The sequence below is a fragment of the Cryptomeria japonica genome, chromosome 2, assembly GCF_030272615.1.
Source record: "Cryptomeria japonica chromosome 2, Sugi_1.0, whole genome shotgun sequence".
Classification (NCBI taxonomy): Eukaryota; Viridiplantae; Streptophyta; class Pinopsida; order Cupressales; family Cupressaceae; genus Cryptomeria; species Cryptomeria japonica.
In genome coordinates this window covers 175,289,022-175,316,577 of record NC_081406.1, presented here as the reverse complement: position 1 = coordinate 175,316,577, position 27,556 = coordinate 175,289,022, and the positions used below count along the sequence as shown (strand labels likewise).

The following is a 27,556-nucleotide window of genomic DNA, read 5'->3' as shown; positions in this document are numbered from 1 at the left end:
TATTTTTACATCATTTCTTAAAATTAATTCTCAAGAGGAGGTATGGCAAAATCATCTTGACACCCTTATTCAAGGTTTGATTTTTTAGACATTTTTGGAAAATCTAAGTATTACATGGTTAATTAGGAAATGATAACTCAAGATTTATCATGAGGTTTCCTAAATTAAAATCTTGAATCTTCCTTTTAAAGTTTAATTTTTAGATTTCAAGATATATTACTAATTTTGAAATGTTGTGTAGGTATCAAGATGGCGACTCCAAGCTCGAAAGATCTACAAGTCGGAAGGCTCTCCTCAAGGAAAATCAAGCCAGATCAAGGACGATCAAGCAAGGACAAGGACGACCTTCTTTGATCCAGCCTAGCATCGACAAGGACGGCCTTCTTTGGACTAACGTCATCAAGGGCGACTTCTCCAATCCAGTATTCCAAGGCGAGGTACATCAATCATCCTGCACATCAAGGACACAAGAAGTTAGAACAAGGGTTCATTGAAGAAGCAGATAATTTCAGAAGAGTTAATTAAAGATAGCTTCTCAACAACATCAAGTTGAATATCTACCAAGTTACAAGTGTCAGACGAGGTGGCATCCTAGTCACCACTTCTCCAGTCAGTGTGGTCCACCTCAGCATTTCTAGATTCAATGTACCTAACTCATGGAAGGTGGCACAAACTCCAATGTACCTACCCCAGCTATCCATTGGTGGAATTTTCTAGAGAGGAAATGTGTCCAAGCAATACAATTTTATCATTGGTCAAGCATTAAATGTTATGTAATGGTTGTAAGAAACCCTAATTAGGGTTTTCATTGTTGAATCTTGGCCATTGATCTCGAATTGATCTAAGCCATCGAATTGTATTGAGGGCACTATATAAGCCCTGGCATTTCATTTTGTAAAGGGAATAGAATAGAATAGGAGTTGGCAATAGTTAGAATAGTTAGGAATAGTTGGAAGCAATTAGAGTAGAGTAGAGAGAGAAGGCAAAGATTGTTGCCAAAATGTTGTTGTAAAAGACTTGTAACTTCATTGAAGAAATGGTGAAATTTATGGGTCGATTCGACAATTTGCATGGTCTTTATAATTCTCATATTTGATTTCATGTTTTTAGATGAATGGAAGAAATGTGCTTGATTGATGGTGGAATTCGTATATCCATACTACTAGCAGTTTGTTGATTGCAGACTTGCCTTGCGTAGTCAACTGGAATCATTCAGCTTAAGCTTAACTTCAATTGCCGCTTCTTCATTGATATGCATCAGCTTGATGGTGTCTATGCCTACAGTGATGATTTGAACATCATAAAGCTTTCCTTCGAAGATCGCACTAACCTTGTGGAGATGGTCCTGGGATGTCAAAACAAGACTTAGTTAGAATTCCATCAAAGATCATTCATTGCTCTTACATTCTTAGTGTTAGGATTAGATCCTCTCCTCGCCCTCATCTTTTTTCCTTTTTTCAAATCTAAGCTAGTAAGAGCCTGTGTTCCAGCAATATTCAAAGCAGATCAGACGTTCAATCATCAAATGTAAGTCCCCTTGTGATTCCAGCAAATCACATCATACCACAGAGAGCTTATCCACACGTAGAGACCCTACATACAAGAACCTTGAAGTCATCCTGATTGATCCTTTTTCGCGATATCTTCAGCAATCAGAGGCTTTACTCGAGAGGATAAGGTACCTTTAGGTATTTTATTCTGTGTTTGATAGTGTACAAAATACACGTCAACGGGATGGAAGTGTGACTGACAAGAAAAGCACCTCAGGATGATGTTTTAGTTTAGGTTCAGCCATGATATCTTGAATCAGCAGAAAGCAGCCTTCAGTAGCACAGAGTTTCACTGAGGCCGAATACATGGCAGCTTCCATGGCTGCCCGAGAAGCAGTATGGCTCAAGAAGTTGCTTGTAGGATTATGCAGTGAACCAATGAAACCTACTGTTATCCATTGTGACAACCAGAGCTGCATAAAACTTTCAGTAAATCCAGTGTTCCATGACAGATCCAAGCATATTGAGATTCCATACCATTATGTGCGAGATATGGTAGACAGGAATGTGATTCAGTTGAAATACATTTGTACAGGAAATCAAACAACAGATATTCTTATCACTTTCCAAAGTAAAGGTTGAACACTTCAGAAAAGGCTTGGGTATGATAGAAAGGTAATTTGCTTTGTAATCTGTACTTATATATCAATAAGATGTTTAATGTGTAAACTTCTTTGTCGTGTTAGGACTTTTATGGGTTCAACCCCCTGTGTTCATTTCTAAGAGGTGACGATCTCTCAGATAACGAACACTTGTATATAGACATTATAAGGTGACGATCTTATAATGATCAAACTAGTTATCATGTGTGATTTCTGACATGTCATGGATGTGCCATGATTATGATTGTGGTAAAACATTTGGAAAGATGTTAGTGCACATACCACAATGTGGATCAGTTGAGAATTTAAATTATTCTCATATGTTAATCCTTAGTATTGCTTGTTTTGCAATACTGATATCACGTGCTTAGGTGATATCATATCATCACAAGGTGATGAATTTCTTGTACCACGTGTTTAGGTGATACTCCATGTCACGTGTTTAGGTGATATGGTTACTTGTATCATATGTTCTGATGATACTTCATGTCATGTATTCAAATGATATGAATCCTTGAAGAGTGAGATTATAAACTATATAAGGAATACTGGTCATCAAGAGAAATGTGATGCTAGACACTTTGTCTGTTATTCATCTTCCCAAGCTAAGAGGGAGTGTTGATAATTAATAGCTTCGGTAAGATAAATGATTGAATGGGAGATAAATGAAGTCTCCCATTCAATCATCTATCTCGTCGATAGATAAATCCAGATCTCAAATGATTATTCCTTTATCTATAATTGCTCTCCTTATTCTGATACAGTAAATTACGTTACTCATGCAAACTGATCGAGTGCAAACTATTAGATTGATAAACCGATAATGATCGGGTCTTATTCTAAACCCTTCCGATTCATTATCGGGTTATCACTTTAATAGTAGCCACCGAGTTTATAACCATCGGGCGTAATGCATATCACCGACCAACTAATGTTATCGGGATAAATTGATAAACCGACTATCTAATGTTATCGGGTTTAAACAGATTAATAGTAACCACCGATTAATATTAACACCGATTGATATTGCCACCGATTATCATCGGATTAATTATATTAATAACCGAAGTGACTTCGGTTCTTTTGTATATGTGATGACACCGATTAAGCAATCGGTTAAGGAGGGACACGACCAAGGGATATCTTGGTCGGTCATGTCCAAGGGACATGATCAATCAAGGTACCACTTGATCGGTTCCCTCCATGATATATATACCCAATGATATATTGTGGAGAACACAGAGAAAATATAAATGCTCTCTCTCCACCTGCAACAAAGAAAAGAAATCAGATTTATCATATTGAGAAATAACATTTACTTGAAAAGAAAATAACCTTGAATATGACTTGCACCTTGAATTGAAAATTGACATACATTTACAAAATCTACTTGCAGAAATTTTTAAATGAGAAAAAATTAGAACATACATTACAGAAGTTCAGGAATCTTCAAAGATTTATTTCAGCATCAAGCTATCAATTTTTAAGTTTAATAAAACAGTATGATCAAAATTGGATATTGAATGTCATAATAATTCGGTTGCTTGAGAATCGAGATGATGAGTTGTTACTTCTTAATTCTTGTGATTAAGAAGAGCTTAAGATATATTTTTAACCTCACTAAAACACAATTGTGAAAGGCAAAGATGCAGAATAAGAAAAACACCAAGGCTCTGAGATGATCCAAATACCTTGGTGCCACATCATTTGAAGAATAAATCTTAAGTGGCAGCTTCAACTTAGGACAAAAGCATAAATCATTAACAGGGTTATCAAGCAAGTTTGGCTTGGTATGAAAGTGACAATCATGAAAGAGTTGTTAAGATGAGTTTTGGTATGAAAACACACCATATGGGGAGAAACAGAAAAACTGCATGTCCAAAATGAAATTGAGTCAGTTACAATTCCATCTTTTCATAAAGAAAATATTTAGAACCCTCGATACGACTCATTTTCCCCTTAGCAAAAATATGTCCCATAAAAGTGAAGTAAAGGCATACAAACATTGTAGGGAATAATATATGGGTCTTGAAGTAGGAGATGACTGCAACAGCTAAGAGCATCATGTTGAATAAGCAAGTAATCCATAACAAGGAAAGCTAGGAGAGTGTTGTAGAAATGCTAGTAAAAAATTCAGTACAATTTAAGGCTTAATTGAGCATTTGACTAGTAAAAACTCAGAAGATGATAGTGGAGATAAGCTGGCATAGCTTCATGCTTATGGAATTTTTTTACATGGAAATTCTTTGGGGAAAATTGTTGTGTTTACCTTGACATGTTTATTTTGATTCATTTTCTTTCTTATTATCATTTCACACGATTGCATTGTTCACTTATGCACTTAAGAAAGCATATCAATGACATATTCAGCTGATTACAAGCATAATACTTGTTCATAGCAGCAATTAATTCATTCTCACAGAAGTTAAAGAATCAATATACTTTTTGTTTTACTATTGATCGTATGGAATAAAGAAGATTCTCATGTTGGTAGTAGTATAGAAACATGAAATTTAAGAGATACACATTGCTGAGATGTATCTGAAGCATGTACACAGTTGCAGAATCAATATATAATTCAGATGCTAGAGCTGTAGTTACCCTACACAAATATCTTTCTTGGGAATGCCTCAGCAAACCAAAGGATAAAGATATTTTCAATTTCTCGGGATGATATTAGGAAAATATTGGAAACTCAAAAAATGCAGAAAATTTCAAAAAACTAAAGTGATACAACATTTTAAGTTCTCATGATCCCATTTCCATTCCAGTACTCAACTGGACCAAGCTCAAGAGCAGCAATGGGAGCACCTCAGGAGTGGTCAAGGAGTGTCCTAGTAGCCCCGAATTCCCTCCCTAGCCACTCCTGGGCGCTCCCAAAAGAACCTAGGCACTCCAATGGGCACACCAACACAACAAGCAGTGAAAAACAGATTAAAAAGTGATTTTTTTACTCTAAAACATTGAAAAAAAACCCTAAAAACAACCTAAAACCTAAAGTGTGCCCCTTATTGTTAGTTGTTTGACAAACACAACTCCATTTCACACAAACTCGTTCTTGCTAAGCCATTTTTGCATTTTGAAAGGTAGCTAATTTTTTTCGAAGGAGAACAATCACAAACTGCCAAGGGGGTGAATATAGCTTGCACAAAGGAGATTTATTCATCTAAGATAAGTATTTAGACTAATTCTTTTAATTTTTTAATGATTTTTTTCAAGATTTTAGTACTTTTTTTCAAGTTTTCAAAAACAAATCATAAGTTTCAAGATTTTTTATAATGTTTTTGGTGTTTGTTTTGAATTTTTATTAGTTTATACATATTGTAGGCATTTTTTTATTTTAAAACTTTATAATTTCTTATAACAAAAAATTGCAATCTATTTGGAATGGCCACTAGTTCAAGTTTAGTGGGCATTGAAACAGATAAAGAATTTAAATATGATCAAGCATCTCCTATATGTAAATATGTTATGATGCTCAATCAACTTCCAAAGGGGATTCTTGGATTGAAATGGGAGTGTATTATATTTGACGGATGGAAAGATTGCAAAAACTGACCTTTAATTAGTATTATTGCAGTCTCCCCCAAAGGGATAGTTTTTTTTGAAGGCAATCGATTCTAAGGGGCAAAACAAGGATGTTAAATTCCTTTCTAAAATCCTCATTGAGTCCATAAAGATGGTGGGTCCTCAAAATGTTGTCCAAGTCATTACAGACAATGTGAAAAATTATAGGGCAGTAGGTGCTTTGGTTGAGGAAAGGTATGTACACAATTTTTGGACACCATGTGCTGCCGTATACTCCCTTAACTTGGTAATGCAAGCAATCGGCACCCAATTAGAGTAGATGAAATATTTATACAGTAAGGGTGAGGAGTTCCAAATGTTTGTGATAAACCATAATATATCTCAAATGTAATGTTTTGATACCACTTGTAGTGTCCCTTATTGAACAATATATGAATTACAGGACAATTATTGTCTGATTCTTACAATAAACTTATGTATTTGGAAATAAGAATGCAATAATATAATAAATGATAATGATCAAGCCATTGGATACGTACATACGTACATACATACGTACCTACATACATACCTACATACGTACGTACATACATACATACATACATATATACGTACATACATACATACGTATGTACCTACATATGCACGTACATACATACGTACCTACGTATGTACCTACATATGTACATACATACCTCCATACATACATACATACGTACATGTGTACGTACCTACATGCTTACATACCTACCATACGTACGTACGTACCTGTTGATGTGTTTTTTAGGCACATGCGAACACAAAATAAAATACCCAAAAGTGTCTTATCCTCTCTTTAAAAAAGTCTCTCAAATGCTATGCTTCGTGATCAAATGAGACAACTCCAAGGTTCCTAATGTCAGGTCACGACGTGTGGATAAGCACAATTGGTCGTTGTGATTGTCATTTCTTCAAGGGGCCTTACATTGAATAATTGAATGCTTGAATTGCTGGAACTTAGATTCTATCTACTTGCTTGGAAAAAAAAAAAAAGGGCAAAAGGCATAGGTTTAGGAAGACTATGCTACTCCTAAGAATGCGAGAGACAACGAACGATAGGATGAAATTCAACCAAGCCTTGCTTCGCCATCAACGAACAATTCTACAAAACTAGTGCGATCTCCTAAGGTAGGCACGTGATGTTCAAATTACTATCAACGACAAAGACATCATCAAGGCAATGCATATCCAAGTGTGAATAGCAATTGAAGTTAAGCTCATTGAAAATTCCAGTTGACCACGCAAGGCAAACTTACAATCAGCAAATTGCTAATGGTGTGGATAAACGAATTTCATCATTAATCATTCACAACTCCTTTCATTCATCTAATTACTCATCATCTAACATGAAGATCCAACAAGAAACCATGCACTTGTAAAGAAACAACACATTCCACCATAACTTCAATGAAAAGGAAGTTTATTTACAACTTTGGCAACAATTTCTGCCTTCTCCTCCTAATCTATTGTAGCTGCTATCTACTATCAAACTACTAACTATTCTCTATTAACCTTTACAAATGAGAAGCTTGAGCCTTATATAGAGAGCTCATTACAATTCAATGGCTCAAATCGATTTGAGACCAATGGCCGAGATCTTACAATGAAACCCTAATTAGGGTTTGTTATAACAAACTTTATTCTGGCCAATGAAATAATTACAATGCTTGGACACATGTCATTTCTGGAGCATTTGACCAATGGATAGTGGGAGTAGGTGCATTAGAGTTTGTGCCCCCATGGGTGAGCTTGGTTCATTGAATCGAGACATACTGATGTGGGACCTCCTCTGATTGGTGGAGTAGTGACTAGCATGCCACCTCAATCTGCACTTGTAGAACTCATATCTCATCACAAGCAATATCCCTTGATATTCAACGTTATTCCATTAGCTTAATGCGGTGATGATGATAGGAAGTATTGTCGACAATCTACCCTTGCTTGCCCATCTTGCCTTGAGGTGATTGTATGATCTCTCCCTTATACTTTGGAGTTTTGCCTTCTTCATGTCATTATGATGTAGTGAGGGTTCTTGAAAACCTCAAAATCCATCTTGTGTAGTCACCTTCCTTGATACCCTGGTGCTTGCCAATGAAATCTTCCCTCTTGAAGACATCTTCCTTGCATCCTGAACCTTGACCTTGATGTAGAAATTTCCTCCTTGGAGTACTATACTGATCTTCCTACAATCTGCCCCCTTTGATCTCCTCCTTTACCACCTGCAAAACAAACAAATAGGTATCAAACACACATGATATATAACCTTTACACACTCTCTCAATTTGATATGATCTCTAATTTTTTATGTGTTGCAGGTCTTATATGTGCATCTATGGGGGAGATCGCTCCTAAGAATGAGCAAAGGAAGGGAATTTCGCTCCAATCAAGGAGCAATGGAAGTGCAATTCACTCCAAAATAAGGGCAAAGGAAGTCCCTCCAACATCAAGGCAATGGAAGCAACCTCAAATTCACCCTTAAGCTCGGTTTCATCTACTCATGTCTTGGTATGCACAAAAGTTATCAAATAGCTTCAACGAATGCCTTGGAGATGACTTTGCTCTCATAAATGAACAAAGGAAGCAAATTTCGCTCCTAATGAGGAGCAATAAAAGTGATTTTCGCTCCAAGTTGTTGTGCGTTCTACACACACACCCCATCTTCACATGGGACCCGCCCGTGCCTTGAGTCTACCTGTTACGAAGAGAGAAAGCCGAAATTATCCCAAGACAGGTTTTAGGTGTTCAAAGGGCAACCAAAATTAAGTGGCCATCCCTTCTGCATTCGCTAGTGAAACCCCGACAAATACCCTATAATCGCCAATGCTAATAAGAAAAGTCGCGCAGATCGTCTAAAAAGACCAAACTTCTCCTTAATCGAATGGGCAAAGGGGGGACGAAAGGAAGTTCAGCGGTTTTATTGATTTTTTGAGAAATTAGAGAAAGTTCGCATTTAATCCAAAAGGGCCGAGTCACATGGGAGTCGCATATTTTCATTAAAAATCCCAAGTTGCACTTGGCCGACTTTGGCGTTTGGGACCAAACTCGGCCTCTTCCATTTTTTTTTGCAGGGAATTAACAAACATCACTCATTTTAATAGAAAATGCCGACTTTGGTAATGTATGTTAAAAGTTCGCATATTTTTTAATGAAAATGTCGAGTTTGGTTAGATCACGCATTCCCCTAAAATGTCGAGTTTGTTTTTATAAAATTGCTTTAATGGCCCAAATTCACTTATAAGGGCATATAGAAGAGTAAGCAAAGTTTGGCGTTTTTCCAAGGTTTGTGGGTATAAGTCGCACATTTCACTTAAAGGGCCGAATTTCTTCTCAAGGAGAGGGCGCAAGAAAGCAGGTTCGGCCTTTTTAATTATTTTGTGAGAAGCTAGAAGAATCGCACAATTCATCTCAAAACTAAGGAAGTTTGACACTTTCTTTATCTTGCAAGTCAAAAGTAAAACCTCGCATTTTTGCCCAAAACTTGAGTTTCGCCAACCAAGAGGAAGTCGCTTAAGTAAGAAATCGCACGTTTGCTAAAAATGTCGAGTTAGTTTTTATAAAATCACTTTGAAAACCAAATTCTCAATGAAGGGGGAATATGTTAAAATGTCATGAAGTCACGCGATTTACACTTTGCCTCAAAGGTCAAGTGTGCAAGTTGAGAGGGGATTTCAAATTAATTTAAAAAGTGAATATTTTTATTTTACCCTCCGGGCCTTGAAAAGTTTAATATTTGTTAAAATCATTTATTTAATGTTTCGAAGTGATTAGTTCAAGTCAAAATCGATTGTTTGCAGATCGACTATGTTGGAAAAAGAGCTAGGGCAGCAACCTGAAACGCAAATTGGAGGCATGATCGTGATCAAAGCCGGGAAGCGAATATGCAAGAGCGCAAGATCAAAACAACAATCACGAAGACACGCGCCACCACTGAACCAGCAAGATTGAAAAAACGCACAAAGTGCTACAAAATGTGCAAATTCAGAAATACATAGCTGGAATTAATTCTAGAAAATCAGTTTGTAAACTGAATGGTTTTAATGTAAATAACTACATGTGGGCCCCATTCAATGCATTTAAAACAGAGGGGTACACAGGTCAGTTATGCCTCAGCTACCTGATTGACCAAGTTGATGACAAATAGTGGTCGGTAGCTAGAAAAGTGGTTGGGAGGACAACTGCAGATAACTAGGCATGGCTTAAAGCTGCCAAGTTTCTAGAAGGCAAATCAGGCCCTTGGATGCAGTCAATCCTGGTCTTTGATTCAAATTGTAAAATCTATAAAAGGCAAAGAGGCCTTTCTCTTGCAAAGGGTTAGATAGTAGAAGGTTGGATGTTAGAAGGTTAAAATGTTTAGAAGGTTAGATTTCAGTAGTTAGATTTTTTAGTAATTAGCAGAGTAGAATAGAATGGAGCTCTTGTAAGAAATTGTTGTAATGACAGCAAAATCAATATATGAACATTGAATCCGGTGTTTGTTATTTTGGTTTTATTTTGTTTGCATGGTTTCCTTTTCAGCTGGTTAATTAGAGTTCAATGGTTCTAATGGCGAAGTGTGGGGGGTATTTGATGCATTTCAGGTTCATACCATTGGGGACCTGTTGATTGTAGGTCACCGTGCATGGTTAGTTTGAACCCAAAAATGTGCCCAGTTCAACTGTGAGTATTTGTCTCAAGGCTGCGCCAGAATTGGGTGCCTGGATGAATCCCCATAGTCTGAAAATCCATTTATCCTTTGGACCTTGCACTGTTCTTGTCGAGTTGTGAGGGTTTCTCTAGCGAAACAAGAATTGGTTTATCGAAATCTGTCTACCCGTTGTATTAACAGTTATTGCCACTGTCCTTAGGTCTCCTAAACCCTCCCCTTTTGTTTTTATTTCCTAGCTTGAGAATCGCAGCATCGTCAGATGCAGACCAGCTTGTTGTAAACGTAAGCCCCTTGTGTTACTAGCAAAACACATCAATTGCTAAGCTATCCCGCAGTCATGACCTAACAAAGTGAACCTTGAGGTTATCCCCTTTGATCATTTAAAACAGCATTAGGGATTCCTTACGCAAGAGAGGATGGGATTGCTCACAAATTCTATTCTGCGTTGACCGGAGAGAGTTGGTAATCCGACTTTAGCCACGTCAACACAAGTCATGAGCAATGGAAATCACATTAAATTTAGCTCACTTAGCTTGCTTCTAGCCATCTGATCTCCTATCACCCATTCATACCTTAAGGTTTTATCCTGCCTACGTATAAATGCTCCAAACCATCATTAAAGAGTGCTTAGGAGAGGTTTTTGCTCTCATGAATGGGCAAAGGAAGGAAAATTCACTCCAAGGGGAGCAATGGAAGCAAATTTCGCTCCTGGAGGAGAACAAAGGAAATTGTTTCAAATCACCTTCTCTATTCGTTCCTTTGTCAAGGACTCCAAGAACTTGATCTTTTCAATGATCAAAGTGAGGCTGCAAGCTCTAGATTCGCTCTCCCATTAGCTAAAATTCACCAAATCACCCTTGAGTATGCATTGGAAGTGATTTCGCTCCCAAGGTGGGGCAATGGAAGGTGAGTTCACTCCTAGAGGGGAGCAATGGAAGCAAATTTTGCACCTAAAGGGGAGCAAAGGAAGTCATTGCAATTTAGACACTTAGCTCAGTTTTCATCCACTTAATCTCCATTCATCAACTCATATGCATCAAATCACCTTCATGTGAGGTCTTAGAAGAAAATTCACTCTCATGAAAGAGTAAAGGAATGTGATTTCGCTCCTAAGAAGGAGCAAATGAAGTGTTTTTCGCTCCAAGACTCAGGCAATGGAAGTGACCTCAAATTCACCCTCTAGCTTGGTTTGATCAACTCATTTCTTGGTGTTCTACCATCCATGCATGTGAATGTGTCAAATTAACCTCAAGGAAGGCCTTAGAAGCAACTTCGCTCCTAACCAAGAGCAAAGGAAGGGAAATTCGCTCTAGATGAGGAGCAATGGAAGTAATTTTCGCTCCTAAAAGGGAGCAAAGGAAATCAATTCATTTCTTCATCTTCCTTCCTTTCCTTTGTCAAAACCATGATGCATGTACCTCTTTCAACGATCAAAATGATGTTAAAGGCACTAAACTTGCTCATCGCCCTCAAATATGCAAAGGAAGTCCACATCGCTCCAAGATGAGAGCAATGGAAGAGGATTTCGGTCCTGAGAAGGGGCAAAGGAAGTCAATTTCGCTCCTGATAAGGAGCAAAGGAAGTGACCTTGTACTTAGCCCAATTCGAGTTGCCAGTTGAGGATTTGAGTTCATTGTTTGAAGAAAGACATCATATGGTAACTAAATGGAGTTTTTAGATGTCTTGGTGGGCTAGGAGAGGAAATTCGCTCCTGAGAAGGAGCAAAGGAAGCAGATTTCGCTCCTAGGAAGGGGCAATGGAAGTGGAGCACACTCACCATCCTCGGCTTTTCTATCAACTTCTTCATCAATTCATCCTTTCAATTGGATTTATTGCATCCATTCCAAACCTCTAGAATGCAATGAGAGTAATGCCAGGGTCACAATAGCAATGGAAGTCAAATTTGCTACTAAGGAGCAAAGGAAGTGAAGTTCGCTCCTGAGATGGAGCAATGGAAATTTTCTCACACTTAGTCAAATTTTGCATTTGGCCAGGCTAAAAATCAAACTCGTTGCTCGACCAAGACTTCACATTGCAATTCATGATGATCAAGGGTATCTTGGACCCCCTAGATGACAAGGGAAGGAAATTCGCTCCTATGAGGAAGCAATGGAAGTTTTCATGTACTTAGTCAAATTTTGCCCTTTCAACTTGCCTCTCAATGAAGTATGATCATATCACTTGGATGAAGAAGGAAACTTTGCATGATTGATGAGACTTGATCCAAGGTATGCATCCATCAAACCTCCTTGCTTGTCATGCTCAAATTGACACTTGACTTGACACCCCATTCCATGGAAGAGCAAAGGAAATTTTCCCATACTTAGTCAAATTTTGTCCAACTACCTTCCTTACCTACTATACTCAAATTGACATCACTCGACCTCTTTCCAACCTAAGGAGGAAGAAATGACTCTACCATTGCCTAGCCACCTGATAAAGTGCACTTCTTCAAACAAAAGGCTAATAGCAAAAGACCTTACTGCTACCAACAGCTAAGCTAAGACAACTAACCTACAAAGCGAAAAAGTGGGGGTCCCCATTTACAACGGGGCGATGTGTGAATACGTCACAACAGTACCTACCATACATGCATGCATGCATGCACGTATGCATACATTCATACATTCATACATGCATAATGCATACATTCACACATACATACATACATACATACACACACACATACACACACATACACAAACACATACATACACACACACACATACACACACATACGCACATACATACACACATACACACACACACACACACATACACTTTAAAGAAATATATAGAATTGTAAAAATAAAAACATTTGATAATATGATACTTCATCATTGATCAATGCCAAATGCCAAAATGGTAGTGATAAACATTAAATTCCAATTGATAGTTAAATATTTAATATTTATCTTTATCAATTGGCATTTATTAGTGATAATTTTAGTTGTCTAAGTTCCTAATTTAGTCTACACTCCTAAGTCCCCTCATTGTAATCAAATTTCTTATATGACAAGAGATCCCAATAACTAGTTTGGATTTAGTAGTAGAGACCCTAATGGGTTTGAGGGACAGCAACGATAAGCTGCACAAGGTGTTAGATGTGAGAAAAATCCAATGATAGAGGGGGTGTGGGAGAACATTTCGTTCCTCTACAAGGCGGAAGTGAGGGTTCGAGTGCTATGCCCCTAAAAAACAAATTAGAGAAAATGAGAAAGGAGTGAATGAAGAGAGCAAAATGATCTTTGTACTAGGCGAAATGATGCTTTTTGGGGTATTTTAAGGCTTTTGGATGCAAAAAAAAGTCAAAAAATGTCTTTTTTTTGTTACTTTTTGGTGCTCAATGCCTTTATGTATGCCCGAGTACATACCCTAGGCATACCCATGCAAACCCATACCGAGATACCCAATATGGCCCATGTGTGCGGGAGGCCTTAAGGGCATACCTAGTAACTTAGAAATTATGACATTTTATATCATTTGAACAAGTGCTGAACTATTATGTTGCATTGTTGGTCAGTTGCAACAAAAGGATGATGATTGTATCAATCCAAGCACATTCCAAATGGGCCCACTCATTTGTTGAGCTTTTCATGGACCAGCTAGAACTCGCACCTAGGGCCTTCCATTTGCTGCCGAAGTGTTCTACCACAAAGCTAGAGGACCCTTTTTGCCCATCCCATTGTCTATCCAAGTGTGGATTATTTCCAACACCCCCTCTTAAGCAACACTGTGAGTGCTTGGGGCTCCTAGCCTACCGCTAATACCACATGTTGAGCTACAGCTCCTATGGACCAGCTAGGACTCAAACCTAGGAACTTTCCATTTGCTACTGGAGCGCTCTACCAGCTAAGCTACTAACCCTCCTTGGTTAGCCCATCATCAGTCCAAGTGTGGCTTATTTCCAACTCCCCCCTTAAGCCACTCTATAGAATGTTTGGGGCTCCTAGCTTGGTCTAACTTTAATACCATGTGGAGCTTTTCATTGACCAGCTAGGACTTGAACCTAAGACCCTCCATTTGTTGCTGTAGTGCTCTACTACTGAGCTACTGGCCCCTCTTTGGCCAGCCCATAGTCAGTCCAAGTGTCTCTTATTTCCAATATCATTAACTATAGGTCAAACACAACCCAATAGAAGAAAAAGCATGCCCTTATCAGACCTGAATCAGTGATTAAAACGTACCATGACAGTAAAAAATGTAGCTTGTCGTAGCCTCATCACCAGCCAAAAATCTCCAACTTCCACTTGCCATAACTTTTGCATGAAACAAAGCATCATTTTTTTAAGTCACTCTAAGTTTCAAAAGGAATCCAAATTGGCAAATCATTTCAAGTTTGACACCATATCAAATCTGTTTTTGGGCCTGCAATAGACCTACAATTTATGAGGTTCACGGTAACCCCTAGTGGTCCAACTTCTTCTGTTGTCATTTTTTGCATGTTGAATACATTCCTATTTTCCTCATTTACATCCAAGAACATGTAATAGCCATGCCACTGGGAAAAGCACCCTCACTGCCATAGGTAAGGATAAACCATTAGCATTTCAAAATGCCCCTTCACTTCTGTCACTTCTACTTCTGCCGCCAAATCCCCTTCCATTCTGCCGCAGCAAGATAAATTTCAATTAACACTGACTCAAGCGCGAAATCTCCAATGCAATGATAATGTCCAGCTTCATCCCTATAACATCGACAAGACCAACTCGTCAAGTGTAATAATTGTTGTCCCTCCTCTACAACATGATAATAATTCCCTTAGCCAATCAACCAGCTTGTTACATTGTTGCAAGCAATATTGTCACCCCATATGAGTGCATGCAACAGAAGAAAGTGCTCTAATAAACTACATCTGATCTGAAATGACACTACGAAGGCTCCCAAGTTACTTGGAACACTCACACCACTATCGTAGGTAAACTTGCAGCCATTAAGAACATTAGAAGCACTGCAGCAGGTAAGCTCGCAGTCATTCTGAACACCTGCATGCCCTGCTGCAAGTGACACTTGGAGCACTAATCCTGGTATTCCTATTTAAACTGATTGAATTTTCAGATCACTAGCAGCATGGTGAGAAGTAGAACCTAAAGAATCAACATAGATTGAAAAGGATCAGGCTGTGTGTAAAGGGTTGATTGGCGTCTGCAATTACAGAAGCTAGATGAGTCTAGCTCATCTAGCATTGCAAAGTATGGCACAGCATTTGCATCGGACAGAGAGTTAGATTAGCCATTGTATTTTGTGTGTCAATGTTGCTTTGTCGTATTGTGCTTTGTACTTTGTATCTTTAAATTTGATGAATAATGTAAATATTATGCTACAAACACTTAGTTTTTGACAGACAAATTGTCAAACTTTATATGAATGTCAGCTTCTTTTACTTTTTTCAATTAATTTTTCAAATAATATTTTTTATATATCATTTTAATAGTTATCCCCCATCGTCCCCAAAAATCAGGGAAAAAGTGATGTGCCTAAGACTTGAAGAAACACTATTTGCATTGTAATACTAATTAGTGAGCAGTATTAAGAGTGCGACCTTGGATCATATTCAAAACCTTAAGAAACACTAGTTGCATTGTAATGCTACTGAGCGAGCATTCTTAAGAGTGTGACCTCGGATCAAATTCAAAACCTTTTCACTGAAATAGGGCAGCCCATAACTCTGGGAAACATGTGGAAAGATTGTGCTGTAACAATAATGGTATGCATTCAAAGGTGAACAGTTTACAAATCTTAAGACTGAGATTCAAACTTACCCTACACTAAGTCAAAAGGCAGCCCATAACACCACCTACCAAGCTAAAGTAAAATAAAAAATAGAGTAAGCTTGAACTCTCAATAAATGTTTGCCTCTACCTAATCTTAAAGAATACCTTATACCCTTGAGATTTTATACATTTTATGCCAAAAATAAATTTTAAGGTGATTCTCAAAACAACACATCCTTATGTTTTACAAAACCTGAGATAAATCCCACTTAAACGTTAAGAGAGGAATAGAAAGAAAGAGCCAGTTATCCATTAAAATTTTGCCCATCTTAATATCCATGTCATGAGAGGCCTGTTTCCTTGCTCAGCTTGTGGTCATCTGTAGCCTTGTTTAAGTATTTGTTTTAATGGGTGTTTAATTTCAGAATGCAATTTACTATACATTATCTCGATAAATGTTTGAATTTAGAATAAGTCATCTGTCGCCTTGTTTAAATAGTTGAATTACTTAGTTTTCTTAATTTATAATTTTATGGGCCAGTTTATGACCATACAAATCTGTGTAATCAAGCCTATGTCATCATATAATGGGCCTCTGATAAGGAAATGTGCTTCATCTACAAACACTTGTATTGATTTTTTAAAACTTTATTTCTCTCTCCTTGCATCCTAAACACCATACCAGCCTTTCAAATTGCATATAATCTAGACAACCTATATCAACTTCAATGCTGAATAAATTTTAACATGACATCGCACGAATTCACAGTTTTTCTTCATTTGTTAATTTAAAAATGGGGGTGTGTGAAATGGGATGAAAAGCACTAGGCTTTTCTCAAGAAAGGCTTAGATTCAAACCCGATATAAAGTGTGGCAAATTAGAGAAAACAGTGGATCCCAAAACACCCAATGAGGTATATTACATGGAACTATGGAGTGTGTTCTACTTGACAAGGCCAGGTGCTAGTTTTAGATGACTAATGCGTGTTGAAAGATGAAACGAAAGAAAAAATTTCCTAACCCAAAAAATGCTCCTTTAAATTGACGAAATTTTTAAAAAAGGTAAGAAAAAACAATAGCAGCTTACTTGTGGCGCTTTATCGAGAAACTCCTGAACATAATTTTCCCCGAAATAACGATGCCCCGCATCATAAACTTCTTTTATCAGAGACACGGGTTTCGTCTTGCCTATGGCAACAACCCTTACCTGCGCACCATTACGTAAAATAAATGGAATTTTGTACGCTGATGAAAAAAAATTAGGGCCGCTTGAGATCTTAAGCGTAAACTTACTTGAGATGATTGCCTGGCGGATCGTTCAGCCGCCTGTTGAACGCGGAACAGCACACTGCGCAGTGCATTTGCTGCTACACTCTCCATTGCGGTGGCCATTTCCTGCTCAACAATTATTTTCTTCAGCTTATGATTCCGATAGATATAGATTGAGTACCAAACAATTATTTTGCATTACCATTATCTTTTATGTTGAGGAAAATCAATGGTTGGTCTTGTGGCGGGTGATGTTCTACGGGCAATTTTCGTCTGCAATCGACGCGCTGGCTCAGTCTTTTGCTTACAATTTTTATCATACAGTTTCTACAAATTTTGATTTGCTTTAAAATCAAGAAGTGTATGTCTATATTTTTATTTTAAATATGATATATTACCTAAGCATTTTTAACTCAAGTAATACTGTAGGGGCGCGGGGTATTTCAATTTCGTATGATTTTAGCTATGTATCTTATAGCAATAAGACTTGATTTTTAATGGATTCATTTAGAAAAATATCAAATGAAGAATTCTTTGAAAATATTTTGTTTTATCAGTACAACTATACTATAACAATCATTTGATTTGAATAACTATAATATCAATCAATAAAAAATAAGAATTGAATTTTTGATCAAAATAATTAATATTTTTGATATTGTTCAAAATGAGATTGAAAGGATCCATACCCTTTTATTAAAATAGTCAAAAGATAGAAGAATACAGACGTACAAGCAATGAGACAGAAAATCATAAAGACAAGATGTTACTAGCAAAAACAACAAAAAACACTAATTCTTTATTGAGGAATTCCACTTTGTTAACAAAGCTGATAGAGTCTAGGTTTTCTTAAGTTTGTTTTCCTTTTTCACTTATGAAGTTTGATTTGGTAGAGTCTAGGTTTTCTTAAGGATTTTTTTCTTTTTCGTTTTTGGAGTTCGGTTCGAAGGACTTAGTGATTCAAGCCCTCATCCTCCTAGCAGGTCTTTCCATTTTTTCTTTTGGCGTTTATGGAGTTTGGTTTGAAGGACATACAAACTAGTAGTCAAATTCTTTATGGTCACCTTACTAAAGGAAACCACCTTGGCTAGTTTTTTCTTGAGAAAGTCTTGATTTTTTTGTATTTCAATGATACGTTGTTCTAAACCTTCCCATATGTTGAAAGTGGCCACAAAATTTTACACCTCCCTCCTAATCTCTTCATCATCTTAAGTGGTCTTCCACTCCATATTGGTATTGAAGACTTGAATTACATCTCTCAAACCCTCTAATTTGAAATTTGTTGTTGTGTGAATAGTCATTTCATGATGGGCAATTGGAAGCTCTCTTGAAGATCATCCACTCTTTCCTTCAAATTGTTACAACTCTAGTATTCCACACCATGCATTGTAGTCAAGGATTTGTAGGAAGGTTTGAATTTGGCCAGCTTGTGCTTGAAAGAACTAGGGTTCTCAATAAGAGTTGGGCTAGGAGAGAGATGATCCTTTCTTGGTTTTTATCTAGGGTGAACATGACACGTGATCTTGTTTGATTCCTTTGGGTTGGTAGGATAGGGTATAAGGGCAATCTATCATATACATTTTCCCTTAACTTGGTTGGATTAAGTAGATTCGATGAAAGACACGAATTATGAGCACCAAAATTTTAATGAAAGGGATGGGGGCCAATTTATCCATGACGAGAGAATTTAATTTACCTTTCTAGTAATCAAGGTGAACCTAAAGGTGTGGTCTTTACCAAGTTAGAGTATTTTAAAAACCTTAACAAGAGCTAATGGGCAACTAGTCTATTAGTAATATTTTCGAGAAGACGTCACTTTAAATGAATGGTATAAGGATATAGTGCATTACTTGCTACAAAATAAATGTTTTGAGGGCCTAAATGCAACCCATAGAAGAGAACTAAAAATGAAAAGTGGTCAATATATAATCAAAGCTGTGATGCTTTACAAAAGAAATTATGAAGGAGTCTATTTGAGACATTTAAGCAAAGTCGAAACCACCCCGATTTTGTTATAATTGTCATGACAAGTTAGGCACAAGACATAGGTTTGTTGAATCTACAACCCATCAATTGTTGAGAGATAGTTACTATAATCTCGCGCTATTCAAACATGCTCGCCATGATGTGAAGACATGTACGTGTGTCAAAAAAGCGCCAATGAGGAGAGAAATGCACATATACTGCTACAACGAGTATATGAGGTGCATCTTTTTACTCAATGGGGTTTGAATTTTATAGGCATGATTAACCCCCATTCTTCTACATGGCATAGATTTTTTGTAGTGGTGATGATTACCATGCAAGATGGGCAGAAGTTGAGGATTGCAAATAATGCATGATAAAAGTGGTGATTAAATTTATGGAAGATCACATCGTGACTAGGTTTGGAAAGCCTTTTGCACTAGTATGTGACAACAAACCTTCTTTTTCTTCTGCTTAATTTTTGCAATGGGCTTTTGGGCATAAGGTAATCTTCAAATTCTCATCCAATTATTATCCTCAAGGAAATGGTGTGGCTAAATCAACTAATTAAAAAAGTTGACAAGTATTTTAAAAGGTTGTTAAAAAAAGGACCCAAAGGATTAGCATTCACAATTGAAGTTTTCTTTATGGTTTTATAGAACTAGTGTCAAGAATGTTTTAGGGACTTCTCCTTATCAACTTGTGTACAATTTAGACCCAATATTTTCCATAAACTTTGAGATTTATGATGACTAAATCTAGATATTATTCTTGAATTCGTTGGATCTAGAAGAAAAGATAATAGTTGTTCTAAGAAAATGTTTCCAAACATCAGGTTGTAGTCAAAAGGTAGTTTGACAAAAGAGCCAAGGTCAAATCTTTTAGGATTTTTTATCTTGTCCTTGTCTAGGACAAGTCCAAAGGAAAAAAGGGTAATCATTCAAACTAAGTTTGAACACCTCTAGTTAGGCCCTTATCAAGTATTAAAAAAATTAGGAGAAAATTAATTTATGATCAGTACTTTAAATGTAGAACTTATCCCACTATTAATCAATGGGAAACATCTCAAACATTATTTTCAATCCAAAGGAGCTTGATGTCTCCTCACTTGTACTATGTGTAGCTTATGGTCTCTATTTTTTTGTTCTTGGTTGTTTTTCAAGTGTTTCAATTTCATGGTGATTCTCTTTTTATTTATTTCTCTCATTTTTTCAATTTGTGTTTCTTGTGTTCTCTTATTCTCGTTTGTGTGGGTGTTTTTTCTAAAGTATCCCTTTAGAATTAAGGTAGATATGGCAATTTTTGGGTATGTTGTTACATTTATTTATGAAAACTTCCTACTGATTGGAACTCTCAAGTTTATCTATTTCTTGTTTGGTCTAAAAGCAATGGTTGCTTAGTGCTCAATGCTTAGAAATTTTGACCAAATTAATTGGAATCTTACATTTATACCCACTAAAGCACCAAACAATGTGTCTGGGTTAAATAGTAGAGACTCTTATAACAAGTGGAATCTAAAGGTTATCACCTTTTCCATTAGCCATCGTGATCCCCAACCTAGTATCAGTTGTAAAGATTGAGAATTGAGAAAGATTGTAAAAGAATTGGGCAAAAGAGACAAAAAACATGAAAACATTGAAAATAAAACAAAAGAGAAAATGAAAGACAATGAAAATCTCAAGAATTCAATTATCTGGGTGACTCAAGTAATCTCTACTAGGGCTATAGATGCTTGGCAAAGTAGTAAAGTTGTACAAGTGATGGGATTAGAGGTATCTCTATTAGGGCTATAAAAGCTTGACTAATAATAGATTTATGCCTAGGTCACACCAATCATGACTCCTTCATTGCATGAATGTACTCTAATGAGACCCTTGGTTTGGAGAAAGACATAATCAAACTATTACTCTTGCCTTGAGTTGTGCTTAATTTATCTTGACCATGCCTTTGAAGGAATTAATCCTACACACATACACACTATGTGATTCAAGTATACCGTGAAGGATGTTTGCTAAATTTGGTCGTAAATCAACTTTAAGCTTTTAAAAATGATAGTAAATACTTACTCTTAGAACTTAGTATGAAAAAGGTTTCATAGTGGTGAAATGATAGGATCATTTTCTTTAGTTGGTTGCTATTTGTTGTGCCTTGCACTAATGCCCCATTTCGGAAATTTTCAAAATTGACCCCCCTTTTTATTTCTTTCTTTTTGGTTTTTTTTTCATACCCTTTTTCTCCCTTTGTGGTATTTTGTTTTTCTTTTATTTTATTCTACTTACTTTTGTGAGTCTTGAGTTTTTTTTTTTGTTTGGGTAGTGCCATCTACATTCGGCCCAATCCTTGACCTCTTTCTTTTCCTTCCCTAGTGAGCTCACAAACTTTAGGTGTCAAGGTTTGGATGGTTGTGATTCGGTCTTTGATCCCAACTCCTAATTCCCGATCTTAGTGGTGTCTTATCGTCACATTTTTTTTAGCAATAACATCTTGACTTCATTAACACACATTAATGGCACTGTAATAAATCATTTCTAGAAATGTTTATAAGATTATTTGCATGCATTATTTTTTTTCCCTTGTAATTAAATTATTAAACGCTCACTTTCCCTGTACTCAATCATTCATATAGTTGGCACTGGTCGTGCAGGTATTAGTGTATTGGTTGGTGTTTAGTTCTTTCACTCTCATTCATGTTCTATCTCTTGTGTGGTCCTAGTGAATCTTGTTCTCATTCATACCCTTCTCTTATATTCTTGTTTATGCTCTCTATTCTACTCTTTTTCCTTTCCTCATGTCGATTCTAGGTATGCCCTTAAATGTTTCAATTTAATGATGTTTAGGATGTTTTCCTATGTGGATTTTCTTTATTTCCTTGTTTCTTTCCATATTTTGGATTCTATTTTTGGGTTCTATGTTCCATCCTTTTTGTTTGTTGTCTTTTTCATTTTCTTTCATTTTCTTTTGGTTTTTCACCTCGTTCAATCTTGTTTTTCTCTAGTATGTAATCAAGGTTTTTTGTGACGATAACATCACACCACGTTGGGTTTCAAATTCTCCTTGGTCTTATGCCTCATTTTTCTGGAAAAAGGATTTGGTAACTTTACCAATCCTTGATGACCTTTTGGTTCGCTTAAAATCACCAAGTCTTTTAGTCATCGATGATTGGGCCTGCGTCTTTACACCTAATCATGTACCATTAAGGGACGAGGATGTTATTTGATCCCCAACCTTTGAAGTCATGTTACCAAAAATATTCAAGCCTTACAGACTTCAAGAGTTGGGTCTATCTTCTATTGACTGGTGCGTCTAAACTTAGGGATTACATGTTACCCCCAACCCTAACGAATGACACCTTGTTAAAAAATCTCAAACCTTTTTACTCATCAATGGTTAGGACATTTCCCTAACATATAAAATCATTTCGTAGTAAGCATCAACAATCTTCCTACTCCCCCTAGATGACCGCCCCTCCTGGGGAGGTCCCTCCCCCCCTAAAACTGGACCCCATACCCGGTACCAAGGTCGGATCACATGTTGTTGTTCCAACTGCGGGGACCCCACGGTATGTGGGTCATACAAAAGAAAACGCCAAGTTTGACACCCCTTCCACCATGCCGGTTTTGACTGACTCTGGCCTGGACGGTAAAGGGAAGAATATACCACATCTCATACCAGAAACTTCTGTCGGGTAGGGAGATGTGGAGAATGGAAAGAAGGATACTAAGTCTAGTTAGAAGAACACCCTCCTTGGGTCCACAAATTCGACCTTAGAAGAAGCTTTGGCCAAATTTACCCAAACAGAGTAAGGAACTGAGATCAAGCTCCTAGACAATCTCATGGACAAAATAGTCTCTTCCCTTCACCTAGAAATCGTTGGTCGATTCTTTTCCTTCCGACCATCTATTGACATGATCAGGCAATGGGCGAAATCTCGATGGAAGATCAAAGGTAGCATGGACATCTCAGTAATGCGGAGGGGACTCTTCTTGTTCAAGTTCAATACTGAGGAAGATCTGATCTATGTCCTGTCGGGTTCCTGGGCTTATGGCAAACATTTTTTAACTTTGGCTAAATGGAAGTTGGGATTCAACCCCTCAGCCTAACTCAACCGCATGGGTCCTATATGGGTTAGGTTTCCTAGCCTCCCGTTGGAGTTCTGGGACGAGCAAATCTTCCACTGGATAGGGAACTTGTTTGGCAGCTATGTTGCAGCAGACTCGATCACTCTCAATAAATCCAAGTTGGTTTATGCTCGCTTTTGTGTCAATGTTACGATTAACAAGGCTCTCCCAATTTTTGTTTCCCTAAAATCAAAATGGGGAAAATGGTCCCAGGCTATTGTGTATGAAAATGCTACCCTATTTTGCTATAAGTGTAATAAACAAGGCCATACCTACACTAAGTGTAAGTCCCCAGTGACTACTGAGCCCAAGCATAAAGAAAAGGCTATATGGGCTAAGCCCATCAACCCAGATGCTCCCTCATCATCTGCTCCCCTAGAGCTGACCGGTGTGAATGAAATCCCTGAGGACTACCCCCACACAAACAGGATCCTTGAAATCTTAAAATCCCCTATGGACCCTATTAAGATTGTTAATCATGTCATTCCCCTGGAAGAAGGTGAAATCCCACCGGTGATGAATCTCAGCCTCTCCCCTAAACCCCTTTCATCCCCAGGTTTGTTGTCAAATGGCATCCCCTTCATACCCTATGCTACCCCCACCCCCTCATCCTTTCAAGCTTCCATTTCGGATGAAGTTATGTCTCTTGTGGCTAAGGTTAAGCTTTTTACCTCAACCCCCCTCTCTCCCATGGTATGGAGGAAAGGCCTGCTCTACCAGGGAACTCCCTGACAACATCCCCTCCTGTGAAACCTTCACCTCTGAAATCTCCTTGGGCAGGTAATGAAGAATGGATAACCTAGAAGAAGAAAGCCAAGGCCAAGAAAGCGAATGTGGGGGGTACTGAAAATAAAGTTGGCAGACCCTTGGAAAGGGTACTGAGACACAAATTTATTGCCAGGGATATTGCAAAGGGCAGGAAACTAACCCTTGATGGAATCAATAGAAGTAAGAAATGAAGTTCCTCTCCTAGAACACAAGGGGTCTGAACAGCCCCCATAAGCGGTTCGCTATAAAATAACTCATTTTGGATATGAAAATTGATATTTGCCTTCTACAGGAAGTCAAAATGTCCCACCAAACCTTTGCTACCGTTGCTGGTAAACTCTAGTCGGGGCGGCTTTCCTATATATTGATGCTTTGGGGGCGTCTGGGGGTATCGCCACCCTCTGGGACCCCATTAATAGTAAAGGTAAGTTTTTTGCCAGCTCCCAGAACTTCCTAGCGGTTACTCTCCAACAAGGTGAACATTGTTGGCAGATGTTCAACATCTATGCCCCCAACTCCAAGATGGGAAGACGGCTAGTATAGGAGGAAATTTCTGATCTCATATTGGCTAACCACAAGGCCCAATATATGCTTGCGGGAGACTTTAATTCTCCCCTCTACCCCTCTGAGAAGTGTGGAGGTCTTGTAGATTTTACTGACAGTATGGGAGATCTGGCCAACTTCATTAATGTTTGTAGCCTTATGGATATTGATCTCTAGGGCGCTCCTTTCACATGGTCAAATAATAGGAAAGGCAAACATCTAATTCAAGTCAGACTGGATAGATTCCTGGTTTCCACTAACTGGGACATTAGCCATAACTCCTTCTTAAAAACGCTCCCAAGGACTGCTTCTGATCATAACCCCCTTCTTTTCCATTGGAAGGATAGACCCTACCAGGGTCCCCCCTTTTCACTATGAGATTATGTGGGCTTCTCACCCTGACTTCAAAGATCTGGTTAGGAATTGGTGGGCTACCCCGGTCCAAGGGACAACTATGTTCAAAATTGTGGAGAAACTAAAGCTCATTAGCAAGGAAGTCAAAGGCTGGAATAGGACTACCTTCGGGGATATCTTCAAAAAAAAGAAGGATTTGGGCTCCAAATTGGAACAACTTTAGAACATGATGGCTACTGGTAACCCCCCGGACCCTATCTTGATGGAGGAATAGGACTGACGTAAGAACTGGAAGGATATACTCTCTAAGGAGGACGTGTACTAGAAGCAAAGATCCAGAATTCAGTGGCTGAAGGAAGGGGACAGAAATTCTGCCTTCTTCCATAGATCAACCTGCATTCACAAGAGAAGGAGCTATATCAAAAGTATCAAGGATGATTTTGACCTAGAGATCACTGGAGATTCCCTAATTGGACAATGTGCTTCTGATTTTTTCATAAGGTTATACACGGAAGCTGGAGGAAGGGATGCATCTCTATAACATAGCCTTGTGAGTAAGCTTCCAGTTGTCATTGAGGAGGAGGATAATTGTCAACTAATTGCCCCTATCTCTGTAGAAGAAGTCTGCCTGGTTGTCTTTGCTATGGGGGCTTATAAGGCCCCAGATCCGGATGGATTCCCCCCAGCTTTCTTTCAGGATTACTGGGAGATTGTTAGCTATGATGTCACCAAAGCTATGCATGATTTCTTTAAGACTGGGAAATTACTGAAAAATAATCAACAACACTTACATTGATCTTGTCCCTAAGACTGCAAATCCCAGTTGCATGCGGGATTTCCGCCCCATAAGTCTATGCAATACTATATACAAGATAATCTCCAAGGTCCTTGTGAACAGAATTAAACCCCTCTTGGTGAAATTTATCAGCCCGTCCCAGAAAGGCTTTGTTCCGGGTCGCCAAATTTTGGATGTTGCCATTGCCACTCATGAAATAATCCACTCCATGGATAGGAGCAAACGACCAGGTATGGCTTTCAAAATGGATATCTCAAAAGCATATGACAAAGTTAGTTGGGATTTTCTCTTCAAATATCTCTTAAAGTTGGGCTTCAACCAAAAGGTGGTGGACATGATTCAGATATGTGTTACCACGGTCCAGTTCTCTGTTTTGATTAATGGGACTCCTAGGGGTTGCTTCAAAGTGAAAAAAGGTATCTGACAAGGTGACCCATTGTCTCCTTACCTCTTTATCATGATTGTTGAAGTCTTGAGAAAAAATGTGGCGAACCTAGTTACCAATGGAAGACTTCAAGGATTCAAAGTTGCTTCCACGCTCCCCCCTCTAATATCCAACGATTCGTGGATAACACTTTTCTTTTTGGCAAGTCGTCTATCATGGAGGCTAAATAGTGGAAGAACTTACTGACTGATTATGCCAAGGACTCGGGTCAATGTATTAATTATGAGAAGAGTAACCTCTTCTTCTTCAACACTCCTAATGACCTCCAACTCATAATTCTCTATATCCTTAGGTGCAAATCTGCGGCTCTCCCGGGGACTTACCTTGGTCTCCCACTTACGGTTAAGGAAGTCACTCCCTCTTTCTGGAACACTATCCTTGAACGGATGCAAAAAAAGCTTGTTGGATGGAAAGGGAAGTTCCTTAGTAGTGTGGGGAAGCTCCAACTCCTCGCAGCTTCCCTACAGGGAATTCCTGTGTATTTCTTGTCCATGTTTAAAATATCAGGTTCCATGGGGGAAAAACTTTAGAAAATCCAAAGAACCTTCTTATGGACGGGCCTAGAGGAGAAAAAGTGCATTGCTTTGGTCAATTGGATAGTGTGTGCTTACCCAAATCTATGGGAGGCCTGGGTATAAGAAAGATAAATACCTTGAATAAGGCGCTAATAGAAAAAATTGGTTGGACCCTGGCTAAAGGTGAGGCGGACTGGTGTAGCATTATTAGAGTAAAGTACCTCGATCGAGAGCAATTCTATTATAATTTGAGTGCGCTCGACCTTCCCCAAGGCTCCAAGTTATGGAATAACATCCTGAAAAAGCAGATTGGTTGCAAGAGAAGGATTGAAATGGCAACTTGGAAATGGCAGGAAGGTGAGATTTTGGGAAGATGTTTGGGCGGAGGACAAGCCCTTGGCTAACACTCATTTCAACCAAATTATGCACCATCTAAAGGGACTCTTAGGGGATTACATAGTTGATTATATGGAACCTGGAAGGGGAGGATGGAAGAACATTGTCTAGGTCTTCAGCAACATGCCTAACCTGGTTCCCATTGCTCAGGACCTTCATAACACTATGTTGGAAACTAGAATCCCTCTGGCTTCTCATGAAGACATCTTTATCTGGAAAGAGACCCAATCGGGTACTTTCTCGATCAAATTTGTTTACAGACAGATCCCGAGACCCCCTGCGGATGTTGAGTGCTGGAAGAAAATATGG

At 38.1% G+C, this 27,556-nt stretch overlaps 1 protein-coding gene across 1 annotated transcript in view; it reads right to left on the bottom strand.

The window, feature by feature from the left end:
- Positions 1 to 17,706, bottom strand: part of LOC131049969 (uncharacterized) — a 74,732-nt gene extending 57,026 nt beyond the window's left edge. The window contains exons 1-3 of the mRNA XM_057984085.1: positions 17,550 to 17,706; positions 17,372 to 17,473; positions 17,166 to 17,285 (exon numbers count right to left, since the gene is read on the bottom strand). Of these exons, the coding sequence (XP_057840068.1) occupies positions 17,166 to 17,285; positions 17,372 to 17,473; positions 17,550 to 17,552 (225 nt within the window). The 5' untranslated portion in view covers positions 17,553 to 17,706. The remainder of the gene's footprint in view (positions 1 to 17,165; positions 17,286 to 17,371; positions 17,474 to 17,549) is intronic.
- Positions 17,707 to 27,556: the final 9,850 nt, after the last annotated feature.